The 19,355-nt window shown below is 35.1% G+C and overlaps 1 protein-coding gene across 1 annotated transcript; it reads left to right on the forward strand.

Moving 5' to 3' along the window:
* Window positions 1-1,237: 1,237 nt before the first annotated feature.
* LOC114324927 (uncharacterized) lies at window positions 1,238-18,069 on the forward strand. The gene is made up of 4 exons (XM_028272852.2): window positions 1,238-8,330; window positions 8,392-8,529; window positions 12,484-12,592; window positions 17,074-18,069. Exon 1 carries the CDS (start codon window positions 4,199-4,201, stop codon window positions 5,654-5,656), a length of 1,458 nt encoding a protein of 485 aa, XP_028128653.1. The 5' UTR covers window positions 1,238-4,198; the 3' UTR covers window positions 5,657-8,330; window positions 8,392-8,529; window positions 12,484-12,592; window positions 17,074-18,069.
* The last annotated feature ends 1,286 nt before the right edge of the window (window positions 18,070-19,355 follow it).

The raw sequence follows: 19,355 nt of genomic DNA on the forward strand, positions 1-19,355 counted from the left end.
CTTACAATCGTATTTCTAGTCAAAAAGGAACATATCGATGGTTAAGAGCGCAGATGTAGTATGTCCACTTTTTGCTGATTTTAAGATAACATTATAAGAATATTCAGTAGGGTCATATGAATGTTCTGCATAATTATTGTAAGTCCAAAATGATTGTAAATGGGTTAAACCGCCTTGCCAAGTAGTATTTCCCATTTGTACTAAAAACCGACTTGCACAGGTTTGGAAATGCACAAACATAGTATGTTTTGGGACATACAATATTAGTACTGACGGGTCAAACTTATTGTGGCTGTAAATATTGTTTGTCCGGACATGGGGTAACAACCCTTAATATTGTATGTCCATACAAATTTTCAAAAAAAATATTTTTTAACCCAATAATAGATAATATTTTAAAAAACATAATTTGCCGTTTGAACTATTTTATACTGCAGAAGAATTTAATTATGTATTTCTAAGTTATTAGGAGTTTTTGAAGAGTGAAATTTTGGAAATCTCATTTTTAAACAAAACTGTACATTATTATCTAATAAAAAAAAATGTAAGTTCCCTATTGGACTATTATTTACATAAAATATTTGTTCTTAAATGGAGTATATGTGATAAATACATATTCTTTACAGTTGATGGAGAACATAGGCAGAGACAAGAGGACTATGGAGCATCTAGAATAGCAGTAGAGCCAATTCAACACAAGCATGGATGACATGGATAACATGAGGAAGAGGACTTTGTTCAGCAGTGGACCTTTGAGGCTGGATGATAATGGACTCCATCAATGAGGATGTAAAGGATATCACTTTCATGTACTGGAGTACAATGTAACATTGTGTAGGCATAATATTTTACTCTTTTTATTTGACAAATATTTACCAACTCCCTTACATGGGGGTTGACTAATATTTGACCACTTCTGAAAATCTCATTTTATGTTTTTTGCATCAACTGTAGGCAATTTGCTATACAATTGCAATATTGTTTGAATGTCAATATTTTGTTAAAGTAAATTATTATCTGGTTTTGAGTGGTATACTTTTTAAATGAATTCCAAAAATTACTTTATTAGCCTAAGGAACATCCATAAGCTATGTTGTAGAGAAGAGGGAGGGTGGTATACTACAGGGAGTAGGGGGAAAGGGGCCATGCTACATCAACCTGAGGGAGGGCATTGATTTGATAAAGGGGTTGGGGGGTATTAAAAAGTCCAAATTTTTTATGGCTTAGTGGATGGGTGTTCCCTTTCCTTTGATTATATGTAAGCCTGTTGAAGATACATTTATAAATCAAGGAAATATTGAAATTTGCGTAATATTGCTACAAGGAATTGCAAAGTTGACTACGTTTGGTGCACCTTCGTAATAAACACAATTGTTCAGTATATTTTGACCTTAAAGTCTTCATTTTCATTCCTTGTAACTCCATATCTTTTGTTTCCTTTTTCTAATTCACTCGTTTGTACTGGTTTCAGCTATATATAAATCTATTCTCTGAAATTTTCTGTTTTATCTTTTACCAGTGTTCTGAATTTTATTTTACATCTTTGAAAAGAGTCTTCGAACATAAAATGTGATAATTTTCATCTTTTTCATTTTTCAACACCTTGTTCCTAACATGTTATAATTTTATAAATATACCCACATCAATTTCTTGTATCCAATTTATAGCCCCCAATTTATTTATAATAGTTTCTCTTCATAAAGAAGAAATTTCATTTTTTACACAATTAACACTGCATATTCTATGCATATTCTATTTGCACTTCACCAAATTCCAATAGCCATTTATTTATACAAATATGTTTACTTATATTTTTACAAATATGTAATGAAAATGGAATATACTGACAATAACAAAAATACTAAATAATCATTATTAAATACTGTTAAACAAATAATTATTAAATTACGACAAATTAAATTTTGTTGAAAATATTATTATACTATTGAGGGTCACTCATCTTCGACTCATAACATACTAAGTCAAAGAGTGCTTAAATCTTACAGATTTTATATCCCCCAGATCATCCTTCTTGTCATATTTATTTTCTTCAGTGAGGTCTCTTTTCCATTGCTGTTTTTATTTGTCTGGTCCACTGTAATCTAGAACGTCTACTTTTCCCCCCCTTCAGTTTGATTTCTATTTCCAAGTTTAAAAAAAGTGTACTTACAAAGTTCCATACCAGAGTTATTTTCATTTTTCCATTTCGCCATGTATTAAGTAATCCAAAGCTTTAAAAAAAATATTTCGTCATTAGTGTCTCGTTTGTATTTATTAGTTCTCTAATTCGTTCATTTCTCACTTTGTTCATTAGTGTTATTCTGCAGCTTCTTATTCAATACATAATTTCCATTACATTTATTCTGTTTTCCGTTTATTATTTATGCCCTCATCTCAGCCATAAAGTGAGCAGCTTTCCATTATTGTCTTAAAGATTTGGTGTCTAGTAATTTGCACGTATTCTGATAAATATTTTACCATTCTACATTTAATTCAACATAATCCGGCGTAATGTATCTAATTTACAAATTCACGCTTAAGCAATATTTCATAAAAAATTCGTATTTTCTGAATATGGAGACCTCAAAATCTGGGAGTAAATTCTTCCCTTTTCCATCTCCAAATTCTGATACAGTTGTCTCTTCGAGTGTTGCCTAGCTTCAGTACGCTTAGCGCTTTGTCCTGTTCCAGACTCTTCTCAGGACCAAATCTTATGCTAAGCGAAATTTTCTTCTATTTGCCCTTCCCTTGCCGCACTAAAGACCAACTTCACCTCCACGATGGTGTGCGGTGGAAGCAGATCCAAGTGGCTTGTATGTAGATTCAGGTCCCTAAACTAGTGATGGGACATTATGTCACTACTAGTGATTTTAAAAATCACTGTAACTACCATTTCTTGATAAGTTTTATAACTGTGACCAATAAACAGATATTTGTCATTTTCTCACAAAATGTGTTTATATAATACGAATATTTTTGGTGAATGTGATGATTTGTCATATATAATAAGTATACATGGATGTCTTTTACGAAACGCATTTTGTTGATATTTTATGCTTTTATATATTGTAGGGTGAGGTTAATTATACTCTAAAAACCATGCCTATTATGTCAAAATATACAACACTAATCAAACAATCAATTATAACCCGTATTTAACCAAATTTTTGATAATTACAATCTTATCGTATAAATATGTAATTTTTAATTTTTCGAGATTGATGTGGTACGAAAAACATAAATAAAATTCTTTAAAATTACTCATTTCAAGAGAAAGCATTCAACAAGGCTTTGTGATTTTTTGTCTTTGTTAGTATTGCAAATGTATTATTATAAATTAATACTGTAACTACTTTTTATTGTGAATACTGAGGTCAGTTACTGTTTAAAATCACTGTTATTAAAAAATCATGATTACTGTTCATGGCTTAATTCAAAAATCACCACGTTCACCATTGCTGACCTAAACAAGCCACCTGGATGCTGACCGACGAAGCTCTGGCATACAGTAATACTGAGATGGTACCACTACTGCCACTACTTATATCGCTAACACATGGTCAACTCTACCCATTTTATCTTTTAGATGCATCTCTCCTACATTCCGAATCAAGAAAAGGTTTTTATTAATCTTTTTCCCATTTCCAGATAAAATTTTTGATATTCAATCATCTAGTAGTTGACAAATTGAATTAACTTGAATTTGGTATTGTTTCTTATAATATAACTCTTCTTTTCAGCATAGATGAATTCAATTGGTTTAAGTTAAAGGTGCTAATTGCTATATCGTAGCTGCACTTTTTTTGCTACATCATCTATAACACTTATCATATAAAATGTCCTTCGATAATCTAGGATTTATCCAGATAAATTAGTGCTTTCTTCAACCAATTTTTCCTTATTTATGTGTAAGCATAGATTTTCATGCATCTATTAGATGTATCACTCAGAATAAAGCAAACAAAAATTTATCCCTCGTTCATCCTTTTTCCCCTAAACCTAAATCCCCCAACACACAAGGTAAAGGTGTAATTGTACCGTGCCCATACCTGCATGGCAGTTGTGTGTCTAAATAGAACTGTCTCAAACGGTCGACTGGGGGCACCAGGCCACACCCCCTTTCATTTTAGGCCTTATACCGGCACAGGGAGCGCTGCAGGTATGTACTGATTATTTCTCCCGTACTCGTGGGACCAATATGGAATCCTATAGAAAACAAAACTATTCAACCACAGGGGACTCACAGAAGTACCCAACTAATACTTATAGTACTACTTATAATATCGAGGCTTATCGGAGGACTCTGGAAGAGAACAAACAAAAATCTGATAAAAAAGATAGCGAAAGGTTTGAGGGTCCTCGGCAGAGAATATCTGGGGCACAGAAGAGGAAGCTTAGAAAAATGAGGGCCGACGGAATCGACACTTCTAAGTTCAAATTACCACCTAGACCTCAAAGTAATGTTCCAAGAAATGTTGGAACTAATGATAGAACTATCACCTCATCGGGTACTTCTAATACTCATAGTACTGCTACTACTTATAGTACTAGTTATAATTTTGAGGCTTATAGGCGGACTCTGGAAGAGAACAAAAATACTCAGGACGTTATGCAGACTCATTCGAAAGATACCAATCTCGAGGCTCCTCAGAAAAGACCATCTGTGTCACAAAGAAGAAAACTCTGGAGAATGAGGAAACAAGGAATTGATACTTCCAAGGTCATATTTCCTCCTAAACCTCAAAAGATTACTATAGACAATGCCGAAATCGCACAGGCCGTTGAACAGACTGTGTTTAACCTCCTTCAGAAAAGAAGACCTACCACCTCATCAAGTGCTTCTAATACATCCACTGAGGCTTATTGGCGGTCTCCAAAACAGAACAAGCCCACCCCATCGGGTTATAAATATAGTGAGCATGTGACGCAGACTCATTCGACAGATACTGATCGGTCAAAATTATCTGGGAGTCAGAGGAGGATTCTTCAGAGAATGAGGTCAGAGGGCATTGACACTACCAATTTTAAATTGCCTCCTAGACCTCGAAATACCCCATACGCAGCGTATTATGCCGAAGTCACAAAGGGTCTTAAACGGACTAGAGAAACTACTGAAAAGGAATTAACAAAAAGAAGCAAACCTGCGCCCATAAAGACAGCAGTCATTCCTAGAGAATATCCAGACAAAATTGTGGCTGAGAATGACGTTGGGGCGATACAAGATGCCTTAACGAAACTTATTGATGAAGCTCCTTCTGCTCCTGTTTATGAAAAAAACCGACTCATGGATGGGTACTATGGGTTAATATGTGCTGACGAGGAGTCCTTTCGTATCACCAAGGACTATTTGGAAGAAAACACTCCGTGGAAGGTAGTTAAGACTGAAGAACTTCCAAAATCCACAAAATACGTACGCATGTTGATGTATCTTCCGAACACTAAGAATGATGATTTGACGGCACCTTTGGCGCGACTTGAAAAACAAAATCCTGGTCTCAGGACCAACCTTTGGATGATTCTGAGCTCTGAAGCAACTGCTGATGAAGGACTGCATGTGAGTCTTCGGATCGATAAAGAGTCTGAAGAAGTGCTTAAACGACTTGAATGGAAGCCTTACTTCCTTTTACAGAGAGCGAGTTTTAAACCGTTGGATTAAGTCAAAATAAAACAATCCTGCAACTGCAGGCGGCTAAAGGAAAACCTACTTCATAGATCAAAAGTTCCGGCCCTAACCATGAGATGGTGACTAAAAAATATAGAACAATTTTAATAAAAGTTTCTTGAGTGGAGAAGATTCGAAAATCCACAATACTAGAATGTCTCAGCAAGACTATTGAGTATAAAAACCATCAAGAAGAGAAAGCTAGACTATTTCGGACATGCAATGAAAGGTCCCAAATATAGGTTGCTACAAAATATTATGCAAAGGAAAATAGCAGGTCAACACAGTACAGAACGAAAATGAACTTCATGGTTGAAGAACTTGTGACATTGGTACCTATGCTGTTGCTACAACCTATGGTTTTCCCATTTAGGCCCGGGACCAACATAAGGTGGAAGAAATTACAAAAAGGTCTAGTGGATGCCCCAAAAATTAACAAAGTGCAAATTCAAGATCGTACAGATCAAAACTGAATACCAATGGGTTGGTTATGAATTGTTTCATCTATATACCCTTCTATTGATTCTAAAGAACAACTTTCAGATAAATAATTTTTTAAAATTGAGTCCTCTCAGATATTTTGATTTAGTTTTGCTTATTTGCTTCAATGTCGAATACAAGCAACATGTTGGCTTACTGTCTCGCTAACTATTATCTTGAAGTCCTTACATTCTTGTATATTTTCTTTTCTTGTCATCATTTTTTTATTGGAGAATGGTTTTGTCCACTTTTGCATGTAAAAGTTAAATCATTCAATACTTCTTTATCAATTACAGTTCGCTGACATTATTCTATCACTCGTTCTTGGACCAAGGGATGTGTCACTTTTCTAATCAACCTAAAGCTGAGTAGGGAAAGAATTAATCCCAGGGGACGAGTTTTGCAAGGACCTTGCACATCCTTAAACGGTCCCAAGACTGCTGGGTACTCCCAACTAGTGACAGGTGGCCCTATTGAAACAACCCAGTGGATATAGGCTGGAGGTAGTCGATAAACAATCCCCATGCCAAGCCGTGAGACACTGTGGTGAAGGCAACAAGGCACTAGGGTGAGAGTGTCGCGAACGGTTCCTTTGGGGCACCAGGTCGCACTCCATCGTATTTAGACCTTACCGCCTTGGCATGGTGAATCTCTCAAGGCTATGGAGAAGAAAGATCTATGCAAGGTGCAATGGTACGATCTTCGTACCTAATGAACATGGGAAAGAATGGTCAACAGGATTTTTAGTAGACTGACGATCAGTAACCATGGACTCGGACATGAACAGATCTATGGATAGTCTGGGATTCGTCATTTTTGGACAAAGGGGTTTTATGAACATTCGCAGTCGATCCTGAATCTGTATTAGAGCTTGAGAAACTTGAAATGTCACCCTTTTTCGGAATGGGATATTATAACAAATCGCTCCACTTAAACATGGGAAACAAATATCTAGAATGGTGGAGGAATACACCAAGAAACACTTCATTTTCAAATTGCACCTCGCAATTTATTTATATTGATTCCGTTCATAAAGAAGACATTTCATTTTTTACACAATTAAGAACATCAAAATATTGCTCTCCTTGCTTGACCAATTTTAGCCATTTATAGATGTTCTGATCAAGATTACCATTTTTCAATCATTGCATTATGCAAGATTCTATTCGGCAATGTCTGTGATATATAGATTCACGTTTGAAAACTGTTTCTGGTGAAAAATCCTCTTTTTCTGTGTCTTAACAGAATACTATCAAAAACAATTTATTGAGTCTCCCTAAAATCTGCAGGTCACTTTTCCATCTCCAAATTCTTACGAATTGAGACAAAATTTGAACCCATTGGAAAAAAGATTATGGTACATTTAAGTACTGATCTACAAATTATGTTTCTGTAAGTGTTGCCTATATGAGTACCTTTAACACTTTCTCCTGACTCCTGACATCTTCTCATGATCAAATCCTTAATTCCAAGTCATGATACTTTCTTCCCACTTACTTTTCTTTCTTGATTATCTACAGGGATTTAAACTGCACAAATTGGGAAGTTAAACTGATCTTAAATCAAAAGATTAAGGAAATAAAATTAAAAATATCAAATCATTTTGATTGAGATGTCATAGAATGTATAAAAAACTGGACATACATTTGTAATGTATTTTATAATGTAAATTTAAAACTTATTCTGTAATATAAGCCGTATGTTAAATAAAAAAATATAAACTACCCAGTCGAGCCTAAAACAATTAGAAGAAAAATGCCTTTGTGGAATAGAACACTGGAAAACCTAAAAAGAACAAGTAAAGGGCCTATCAAATAAAGAAAGAAATTGGGGAAGTACAAAACATACAGAAAAACTCTTGCAGAATATAACTAAGAGACAAGAAGAGCAAAAAGAGAATCTTGGGAAGGATTATTTCATCCAGTGTAATACATTAACATTAGCTATGTTGATTATCCCAGTTTTCAATCTAGAGCTCCAACAGAAACCTAAGCCATATTGGGTACCCAAATTTTTCACGTAGAACAGTAAAATCTTGCTTCAACAGAAATATTTAGAGATATTTGGTACTCTAATGCTACATCGAAAATGCAGGGGGTAGGAGTTTTACCAGAAACCCAAGATATTGAGCTCATTTGAGAGACATGGAATCACAGGGCGTATGTTAAAGGAATACCAAGGTACTCATGTAAGTTGGCTCGTTGCAAATGCATGAGACGCAAGCTAAATTGAATTTATTTCTGTTACAGAATTCATCGCTGAAGATGTCACAACAGCAGAAGTGGAAATTCTAGCTGAGCTCTGCCTGCCTTCTTGAAGATAATTCATTATTAGAGAGGGTTGATAGCCTCATCAATATAATTGCTTCCTTACAAAAATCAATTGAGGTGAGTACCATTAGAATATATGTTTTTGCCTAACAGGTCATTATGTAAAATACTTAATTTTGGTGCTTTTATCGTGAGAATAAGGTCAAGAAGTCGCCCACGCGAAAAGTGATCCAAATTTTTTTAATCAAATTGCAAAAATAAAATCAATATTTTCGGCCCGGACATTTTTTTTTAGGTTTTTTGAACCCATTCTGGACAAAAAAGGGTCTCTCATAATTTTTCTCTAAAGTTTATCGTTTTTGAGTTATAAGCAATTTAAAATTGAAAAAAAAACGAAAAATTGAGATTTTCAAGGCTTAATAACTATCCGTTAAAAGTTATTATGAATGGTAAAAATTGTCTAAATTAAAGTTTAAAGCCCCCTACAAGATCCTGAAGAAATTTTTGTCAATTGTATTTTATTACTAAGCTGTTATTTTTAAGTATGTAATAATAATGAGCGCCATGCACGTTTTAGGCGGCCGTCAATGATGAGTGCGAAAGCGATGCCATTCCGGCAGTTCAATCTTACTCGCACACATTTACACCCGCGTCAATACGATCTTACCGCTCATTGTTAATAATTAAAAATAACAGCTTAGTAATAAATTAATGACGCACGTCTCTTCAGGATCATGTAGGGGGGGCTTTAAACTTTTATTTAGTCTTTTTCTGACTTTCATAATGACTTTTAACCGAGTTATATTAAGCCTTAAAAATCGCCATTTTTCGTTTTTTTTTCGATCAACTTTAGAAAAAAATTACAATCGACCTTTTTTGTTCAGAATGGTCCAAAAAACCTAAAAAAAATTTGTCCGCACCGGAAATATTAATTTTTTACAATTTGATTAAAAAAATGGTTAAAAAAAATTTGGACCACTTTTCGCGTGGGCGACTTCTTGAACCTTATTCTGGGGTGTCTCACGAATGTGATTATGCAAAAAATCTCATAAGGATATTTCTTCCAACGAACCCGCCGTTTTCGCCTTGTCTGTAGGAATAAGCCACACAATGGACCGTGATAGTCTGACGTCAAAAGTTTTCCAAACACGCTGTGTCTAGGTATACGCTAACGTGTACGCAAATAAAAAAGTTAGGTAGAATTAAACGTCATAACAAATATTGTTCTATCAAACAAACACTAAACATATCAAAATAGCGTGTATCAAAATATACAGTCACTGCCCACGCTAAATAGTCACTAGCTTGATGAAGTTTAACCTTTTTATTTGAGTACATTTTAGCGTGTACCTAGACACATGTTTGGAAACCTTTTTTTTTGACGTTTTGACGTCACGACTATATCGGTCCATTAGCTTATTCTGCACAGGTAGACCACATACTATAGTAGCATAGATAGTCTTGTTCTCATGATCATTTTTCAGTGCGTCACAGTTTTTCGATTTCTCTCTAATGCATTAAGTTAGATGAGACGGAAAAAGCGGTAGCTCCGTGATTAAACACAAAAATAATGCAGCATTACAATGGTTATATACATAAGATGTCTATTCCTAACCTACCTTTGATTCGTTGATATTTAGAATGCGCGTTTTTTCTAGCCAATCAAATACACGTATTACGAACATTTGACAAAAACTTCGTCCATTTTGGCCATTTTTTAGAAGTGTCAAAGAGTCAAGTGACGGTTATTATTCAGGTCAGTATTTTGTGTACCTGTCATTTTGAAATTTCGAATTCGACTTCACTTGTGTTTCACAACGTCTTTGTGCATTATTTTGTGTTTTGGTTTAGAATTTAGTTCGTTACAAGTTAGTCATTGGCGTGAGGAGACTAGAGACATTCGATTTGTACCGAAGAGTGCTAAATATCTCATGAGTAGATAGAATAGCCAACGTGGAGGTAATGAGACTTACGCATAAGGAACGAGAACTAACAAATAGGAAGAAAACTGAGATATATGGGACATGTGATGAGAGATGTATATCTAATACTCCAGGTCATTATGCAAGAAAAAGATCCATAGTAAGGAGACGTAACTCATGGCTGAAGAACCTTAGGAACTGGTTTGGATGTAATAACAATGAATTATTTAGAGCCGCTGTTTCAGAAATAAAGATCTCTTTGATGATTGCTAACTTTTGAAGCGGAGACAGCACCTAGAGAAGAAGACAAAAACACAGTTTATGGACAGTTTTGTGTCATTTTTTAATGTTTCCATATTTATAAATTTAATTAACAATATTGTTTACTTTTTAATTTTATTCCCCTTTATAAAAAATACCTACCTAAGTACGATTGTGGCATCTGTCAGATTCGTCAATAATTACATGAAATAAGTCTCGACACACCCAATACAGTATATGACGTCATAATTAATGACGCACTGAAAAATGATCATGAGAACAAGAATATTCCTTTATTAATCGTTGATTTGCCTGATTTGAAATCGAATACCAATTTATTCTATTTTGTTTGCAATAACTTATATTTTGTTGTGATTCAATGTATATTGAGATCTTACGCCCATTATATTCTTTATAGTTGAAAGGCTTTCATAAGGGTTCTTTAGCAGTCTTATTCATTGATTTTTTTGATTAAAATAAAAAATACTGATGTATTTTACATCTATAAAAGTCTACTTTAGTTGATTGAATAAAAAATATTTGCTGAAATAAATTTTCACAATTATTCTGGTAGGAGAGCAAAGTATGCTAAATGTGCAGTCTCTCGAGCGCTTTGGGGACCTATTGGGTTGTGAAGAGTAGGTCCTAAATCCAAAACAAGCTAAGTATAATAGTTTTCCATTTTAGTGGAGACTTGTCCATTTTTAATTTAACTTTCCATTTGCATCGATCGTTTTTTTTTAGAATATAGCGCCATTTATCCATAATTCGAAAAAATGTCTTGAGAATAAAAGTTACTTATTTTTACGTAAAGAATCCAGATCTGCAATAAAAAATGGTGGCTCCCATTTAAGATTTTAAAGTAACCCCCACCCTACTTCCGTGGGGGGTCGTGTTGGTGCCATTGGATATCTTTTTCAAAAATATTGAATAAGTGTATTTATTTTCCATTTTTCGATCTGATGTTCATTTCGCGAAATATCGCTGGATTCTATTTAAACTATTAAATTCCTCCCCCCCCCCCGGAAGTAGTGTTTGGAGTATAGATTTTTGAAAAATATTAAGGACATATTTTGTAGTTTTTCGATCTGTCATTCATTTTAAAAAATCTGTTTTACATGTACTTAACTTATGTTAATCTGATGATTTTGAGTTTTTGTAAGGATAGATTTTTTTCGCCCCCGCCCCCCTTAACGAATGCCCCTGCATTAAGAGCCAATATATGGTATAGGTACATTTTCAGGGTACAAGGTTTCACCCCATGTAATAATCTGACGCGCTCGAGTAACTGCAAAAATCCCCGCTTGGGCTCCCCTACCATTCCGGCTGTGTGGGCGAGTAGACACGTCCGAAAATTAGTTCATTGGGTGCGTTCGGACGACCATAGCGGCTGGCTGTCAGCAGAAATCGGCTGAGTGGTTGTATCCAGCCGTGATAGGGAAAGCTTAGTAAATCTCTCAGCGGCTGACTTCCAGCGGTGACGTCTGACAGCTACTGCTGGCTCAGCTGTCCAGCCGCTGTGGTCGTCCGAACGCACCCCATGTCTTGCCGTTAAGCTGACCAGGTGCGGGAGCACGCCAAATAGAATTCTATTTTAGTGACGTCACGTTGCCTAGCAATCGTCTATTCTCCCATTATGAAATTCTATTTTGTGACGTCAGCAAAATAGAATTCTATTTGGCGTGCTCTGGGCCCTGCGCGTCGATCGATTGTCAGCTGTCAAGTGTCAAACTTTTGGAATTAAGTTCTGGCATGGGGAAATGATTACAAAAATTTTAAATTCAATGAAATTTTCAAGAAAATCACAGCATGTTAAGAAAGGGTTAAATTTATTATTAATGTATACATTTAATTGAATTATGAACTAGCTTTTTTTTTCTCTTTTTAGAAATTGGATATTATGGATGTATATTCCAAGCAAAATTGAATATAAGAAGAGAGGAATTCCCTTCCCCAAGATCTTTTCACAATTGATTTTGAACGAGTCTTTATAAAAGGTAAGGTTTTGTTCATTTTCTGTTGTAATACTACTTTGTTACTTAGGCTACTGATTGTGTCCTTTAGAAAGGAACTAGGTAGGTTTAATGTATTTTATTGTTTCAAGGGATTATTTAGTATCTCATTTTTACCTGCAGCTGTTCCGTTCTTTAGTTTTTGAACGAAAACTTTTCACTTTTCATTTATAAATTTGCAAAGTTTGTATGTTCGTTCGTTTGTGCCCTGGTTCACTTATTTCCTAATTTTTTATGTATTGTTTATTTTTCTGATTTTTCTTCTATCTCCTTGTATGTTTGTTTTCCTTGTATTTTCTTTTTTTGTCTTTGTATGTTCTTTTCATAATATTCCTCAGTTCTATGTATTCTTGTCTGCTACTATTATTTGTTAAATTTTTCATTGTTATTTTTATAGTTGAAGGGCTTGTTGCAATAACCGGTCAGACACTTTTTGAAATTAAATTTATGGCATTTCTTCTTTCAAAAATACCTCAACACAGTTTGGAGCAAAAACTGTACACATGGTGTGTAAGAAATTCAATTTACAACAATGTGGACGATTATTGCACCAAAATATTAATAGCATAGTCCTTACGATCGACATATGCACATTTTCCTCAAAACTATGCAATGTGCATGTGGACGGTTGTTGCACCAAGCCCGTCAATTACTTCTGTTGCTTTTTGACATTACTCATAATATATAGAATTCGTTATACATTCCTCATATACACTGATAAGCACGTCAATAACCAGCAAAATAACGTAAAAGATGGAAAACATAATTACATTGTGAAATAAAAAGAGATTAAACTGGTAGAGGTGAAAATTATCGATAATTAACATTACATAGTTTCCCACCTTTAGACTTCTTTTCAAAATTTCGCAGGGACTAAAGCAGGGAGATGACCCCAATATTGTTAAACCTGGCACTGGAGTATGTGGTTAGGCAAATGTAAACTGGACAAGGAAACCTACTGACCAACTGAATGGTCCAACTGGCTGCTTATGCCAATGATATTAATATTATGAGTAGAACATCAACAGGAGCACAGTAAACATACACAAAGTTAAAAATACATACAAAAAGGCTAGGTCTGGGTCTGGAAATTAACACAGAAAAAAACAAAAATAATGACTGAAGAAATAGTCTCACAAAATGTGAAGATGACATTAAAACGGTTGGAAAGTTTACATACCTGGGAGTAGAAATATATGCAGATGGATCAAAAGATTGAGAAATATTGAAGAGAATAACGCAGGCAAACAGAGCTTATTTTGCCCTCTCCTATATATTTCGGTCTAAAAGGGTCCACTGAAATACAAAGATGAGAATCTATAAAACATGAATTCAACCAATAGCATGCTATGACAGTGAAGCCTGGGTCCTGAAAGAAACATCCAAAAACAAACTACAAACATTCGAAAGGAAAATACTGAGGAGAATACTAGGACCAGTGAGGGAACACGGAATCTTTAGAAGTCGATACAATAACAAGTTTTATAAACTTTATAAGGAAACACCCTTGTCAGACTTCATTAGAATACAAATATTGCAATGGGCCGGACATGTGATAAAAATGGGAGAGGATAGGCTACCAAAAAGAGTACTGAATGCTAGAATGCAGGGAAAGAGACCGGTTGGAAAGCCACGAAAGCGCTGGGAAGACAGAGTAAACAATGATGCACAAGTCATTTTAGGAGTCCCTGTATGGAGAAGAGCAGCCACAGACAAGTAAGGGTGGAGGCAAAAAATAAAGGAGGTCAAGGCTCAATTTGAGCTGTAGTGCCGCAGAAGATTTAAGTTTCATTAAGGTTAGTTTATTCGTGTTTAAAACTGTTTATTTTATGCTTCCCACTATTATTCCAGTTAACATTTGTGGTTCTTTCTTCGTTTAGTCTGCTGGTTATTCATTCCTCTATGTAGTATTTCTGTGTTTAATTGTTTCCTGAGTTTGTTGTTTTTTTTTTGTAAATAAAGATTTTCATTAAGAAACATTATAGGTCTTGGGCCCACACTTAAAAAAAATTATTACCTCCATTATGAGACTTTTTATTCAGTCATTCACTATTTCAGACAACTCTTTATTTTGAAAACATTGGTTTTGGTACATCAGGGCAGGGCCCACTTGTGAGCCCTTCAGCCACTTAGACCTCCTATGGCAGGTCCATTGTATCACCCCTATCTTACGGACCAGGTCCATAAGAACCTGGTATTCAGCGTTTCTGTGGCCCACGCTGCACCAGGCTCCCATGCTAGTCCCCCAGAAACCTTATGGCTTCACAGAAAGCCGCAAGTCTCTTAAAAGGCAACTCCCTCACCCGGCTTGCTTCATAGATGCCGATCCCAGAATCTACCACCTCCGATAGGCCAATGCCGGGCACTCCCAGTGAATATGTGAGGAGGTTTCATCCTCCTCATTACATAGACGGCACCGTAAGCCATCCGCCAGTCCAAGCAGATAAGGGTGCTGTCGGAGTCTACAGTGGCCCGTTTGTATGATCTAGAAGAAGCAGTTGGGCTGTAAAACTTTTGGATGGCCCTATGTGGAGCCTGGCCTGTCAAACTTTTGGATGGCCCTATGTGGAGCCTGGCCTGTCTCCAACCTCCACAACTGAAGACTACCCTGACCAGAGTACTGAAGGCACCTCAATCACAGGTTCGGGTCCCACAGGCAGAGAGGATGAGCCCCGTCTTGGTCAGAGCAACACCATCCAGTGCTCTCTTGCACTCAAGAACCAGCTTAGAGCTGATCTTAAGCGCTTCCAAAGCCTTTAGCACTGCCTGGCTGTCAGAGCAGATAGAGATGGTCCTGCCTAAGCAAGCCCCAAGTCTGACAACTGGAGTTCCCCTAAAAATTTGTGTGACAATATTACCTTCTTCTTCTTTAAGTTCCATCTTCTATCGAAGGTTGGAAATCATCATGGCAATGCGGACCCTGTTGACTGCCGCTCTAAATATCTCTACACTACTGCATTCGAACCATTCCCGTAAGTTCTTAAGCCAGGATGTTCTTCGTCTTCCCACATTTCGCTTTCCTCGGATTTTGCCTTGCATAATAAGTTGTAATAATGCGTATTTTTGCCCTCTCATCACATGTCCCAAGTACTCAAGTTTTCGTCTTTTGATAGTTAGTATTATTTCCGGTTGATTTCCTATCCTTCTTGTTACTTCCACATTCGACATTCTTTGAATCCATGATATTCGTAGGATTCTTCTGTAACACCAAAATTCAAAGGTGGCAAACTTATTCAAATGGACTTGTTTCAACGTCCACGCTTCCAAGCCATAAAGAAGAGTAGAGAACACGTAACATCGAAGCATCCTTAGGCGTAGTTCTAACCTTATATCCCGACAACAAAGAAACTTTTTAAGTTTAATGAATGATGCACGTGCTATTTCAATACGTGTCTTAATTTCTTTGGTTTGGTCTACATTTGATGTTATCCATGTTCCTAAGTATTTGTAGTTATCCACACTCTCAATCACAGTATCTTCAATAGTTAATTGGATGTTTACGTGTGCTGATTTAGTTATGATCATGCATTTAGTTTTCTTTAAATTCATCTTCAGTCCGTACTCATGACAGCGTTCATTAAGGCGTTGCATTACGTTCTGTAAATCATTGTTGTTATCTGTTATTATTACTGTATCGTCTGCAAAACGTAAGTTGTTCAAAACTTCTCCATTGATAGATATACCTTCTATTGAATTTGAGAGCGCTTCTTGAAATACCGCTTCACTGTAGACATTGAAAAGTAGTGGAGACAGCACGCAACCCTGGTTGTCAACTCTTATCTTGGCAGTTTGACAATATTACCAGTTAATTGTAAATATTTTTATCAAACAATCATGCAAAAATCAGCTGTGTGAGTATAAATTGTATATCTCTTTATGATGAGTGCGTCCCCCCAAATATGGGTTTCGCACTATGGGGTCATAAATCGTCGTCAACACAAGAAAACCGCATAATTCCAATTTTTACTTAAAATGAGATTTTACTGCCATCCATTAGCCAATCGTGTATTCTAGCCATCCGACAAATAATACATCATTTAAATGTAGATTTATTTATAATTTTAAAATGTATACTAGAAAAGCAGTTACATGTTCTTCTAATGTTGCATGTTACTCTTTTTAGGCTCCTGAAAAATTTAGGAAAATGGAGTTACGTGTTTTTCTTGTGTTGGCGACGAAATGCTGATTTTTTTGAAGGATTTTTTGATAAAAGTACCTATAATTCATTGGTAATATTGTCTGACAAATTTTTAAGCGTATTCCAATTGACAGATGTAGCAAAAACCTCTATATTTACAAAAGACCCCCATCCCGAAAATTTTCCGAAACAAAAAAGTTGTACTCGACGTGAATAATTGAATAAAAAAAGTCTCATGAGAGAAGTAATAATTTTTTTTTTTTTGAATGTGGGCCCAAGGTCTAATATTGATTTTAAGTTCATTTCTAATTATTTTTATTCTTTGCAGGTAATGAATGGTGGAGTCGCTGAGGTAGAAACCTGAGCCTTGGCTGAAAACTGGGTTCAATTTTACTTAATTCGTATGTAAAATGTTCTCATTGACTAAGTTATGTTAATAATTTAATCATTTTGTCACAGATTTTATGTTAAATTAGTTTTTTTTTTTACTTTAGGATTAGGTATACTGGTAGTGTACAATCTTTGTTAATTCTATGTAGGGGTGATTCCATTTCAAGTCACTCAATTTTGGATCTCCGATTTTTCTGAAAATTGGTGTATAGCATCTGCGGAATGTAAAAATAAGATATTTAAGGTTGAATTGTCTTCTGATGAAACTTCGTACCCTTGTAAATTGTAACTTTCCTACAATATGTATTCAATATTGGTCGATAGATAAACAGAAAGAAGTTTATTGCAGCGGTGTTTATTACACCACTGGCCTAGATAATAACACATGTTGGGAATTTCTATATACAAGCAGCAGTTGGGTTATTTATTACTTCGCTAAAAACAGGTAAAGAAACATATTCTTCGATTGCATTTTTCCCCGTTATAACCAATCCTCGTTATAGAGGTGTTATAGTTCAATAGGAATATCATGAAGCATTTAGCGTACCTCGTTATAAGCGAAACCTCGTAATATCCGTTTTCGTTATAGAGAGAATTCACTGTATTATGTTTTTCATTGATACTTTACGATAGAAAATGCAAATTTGTTTATATAAACACCAAATCCCTGTAAAATCGAATAAAATAACATTTTGAGAAAAAGAAGAAGACTTTTTGACCTTTGTCTTATTTTTACGTCCCGCATAAGCTATACACTAAGTTTCAGAAAAATCGAAGATCCAAAAGTTTTTGTCCGATTGATCTGACATGGAATGTACCGTTATTGTCTGTAATTTTTGAATATTTTAAAATTTACGTCCATGTATATATATATAATATTTATAGCAACTGTAAAATATTAGTTTCCTAGTTCAATAAAATTTAATGTAATAAATTTGATTGTTTTATTCTCCTCATTAAATAGAGAGCAGAGTTCACATCTCTCCATATAACGGATATCTTGAGACGAATTCAAATGATCAATCCACTTGCGTACAACAGTACGAGAAAAACGCAGAATCAAAAATAAAATATTAGTACCCAAACAATGTTAAAAATATTCTAAGTTTCTCTGAAACGTATAGTTGAGGGACCCCTCAATAAATGGAAAAACGCAGATTCAAAAATAAAATTGTTAAATATTTGTACCCAAATAATGTTAAAAATATTCTAAAATATGAGGGGCTCCCCAATAGATGAAAAAAAACACAGATTCAAAAATAAAATTAAGTATTAGTGCCCAAATACTGTTAAAAATATTCCTCTTAAATCTATAGTCGAGTGGCCCCCCAAAAGATGGGGACACTTACATGATATACGATAATCGCGAAGTTTTGCTACTTAAGTAAAACATCAAAAAGGTGGGAAATAAAAGGGTGGGTGGGCTCAAACAAAAATCCAGCTAAACTGTCTTCCAATCCCCCGAGAAGATTTACTTTGCTAGTTTCTGTTTGGAGAAGATCTCTTGGTTGAGATCTATTGTGTGATGTGAGACGAAGTCTTGCCGCAGCGCCATCTATTAGACAGTAGCCGAACTACATATATTAAATTACAGGAACCTTTCTTGTTTTGAGGTGTAATAAATGTTGCCTAGTTTCGGGCGTACTTTTGAAAATAATTTGGGTTTATGTGACTGGAGACACTAAATCCTTTCGCCAATTTTACGATTTTTTTACTTTATTAGTCATTTTTTCGTATCTTATAAAATTAAAAGTTGAATTTATACCTGATATTTGGCTTTCATATTTTTCAGGATATTCATTATGGAAAATAACAGACATTTTATAATTAATAATTTATTTTTTAAATTCATACTGAACAGTTCATTAAAAATATATACATCAATTATTATAAAATTGTAACAAATTGAGTACTCTGCCACAACGTGGTACATCTGGCGTGTTTCTGTGCGGGAAAATGACGGTCATTCGTGAGTGAATTTTCGATGAAAATATATTATAAGGTTAACTTTAACGAATACATTTTATAGAAATACAATAAGTACAGGGTGTCCAGAAACTCTACCGACAAACAAGGACAAGAGATTCTTCAGATAATTTTAAGACAATTTAGCTCAATTCACCTAGTCCGAAAATGCTTCCTAAGGAAGCTAGAACTCTTTGAAGATGGCGTCTTTTAATTAGTTTTTCTTAAATACCTCCAGAACGCTTCAATTTAGAA

Source organism: Diabrotica virgifera, chromosome 9, assembly GCF_917563875.1.
Source record: "Diabrotica virgifera virgifera chromosome 9, PGI_DIABVI_V3a".
Lineage (NCBI taxonomy): Eukaryota > Metazoa > Arthropoda > Insecta > Coleoptera > Chrysomelidae > Diabrotica > Diabrotica virgifera.